The 535-nt window shown below is 57.4% G+C and overlaps 1 protein-coding gene across 1 annotated transcript in view; it reads right to left on the bottom strand.

Annotated features, from left to right (window-relative positions):
- LOC115949080 (retinol dehydrogenase 12-like) overlaps positions 1-225 on the bottom strand; it is a gene marked incomplete at its 3' end in the record, with an annotated part of 3,303 nt that extends 3,078 nt beyond the window's left edge. The window contains exon 1 of the mRNA XM_031065360.1: positions 156-225. Within this exon, the coding sequence (XP_030921220.1) occupies positions 156-225 (70 nt within the window). The remainder of the gene's footprint in view (positions 1-155) is intronic.
- Positions 226-535: the final 310 nt, after the last annotated feature.

Here is a 535-nt window from a genome sequence, read left to right as displayed (position 1 = left end):
CAGAATGACCTCCCTGCTCCTGCTGGCCACACCATTCTACAAGGGCTGAATGACCTCCCTGCTCCTGCTGGCCACACCATTCCGGCCAATTCTTCAGAGGCAGAATGACCTCCCTGCTCCTGCTGGCCGCACCACTCCTGATCCAGGCCAGGAACCACTGGCCTTCTTGGCCACCAGGGCACGTTTCTGGCTCAAATTCAACCGGCTGTGGACCAGCACCCCCATGTCCCTTTCTGCCTGAACACCATCCCCAGCTTGTAACCTTGTAGGGGATTTTTTGTGGCCAAAATGTACAATTCTCGCTTAGACTGGTTAAACTCCATGCTGTTGCACTCTGGCCATCCATCCAACCCATCCGAGTCCCTCTGCAGAGCCCTTCTCCCTTCCAACAGATCAACACAACCTCCCAGCTTAGAATTGCCGTCTCAAATGCCTTCAATCCCGACAGACAAACCGACAGCTGGTACCCCCACGGGGGGGGCAGTGCCGTGGGCATCGGGACGAGGTTCTGGACCCCTCTTGTGGCCGGAGGGCT

Source organism: Geospiza fortis, unplaced genomic scaffold (genome assembly GCF_000277835.1).
Source record: "Geospiza fortis unplaced genomic scaffold, GeoFor_1.0 scaffold1695, whole genome shotgun sequence".
Lineage (NCBI taxonomy): Eukaryota > Metazoa > Chordata > Aves > Passeriformes > Thraupidae > Geospiza > Geospiza fortis.
The sequence above is the reverse complement of the archived record's forward strand: the minus strand, read 5'-3'. Positions and strand labels throughout refer to the sequence as shown.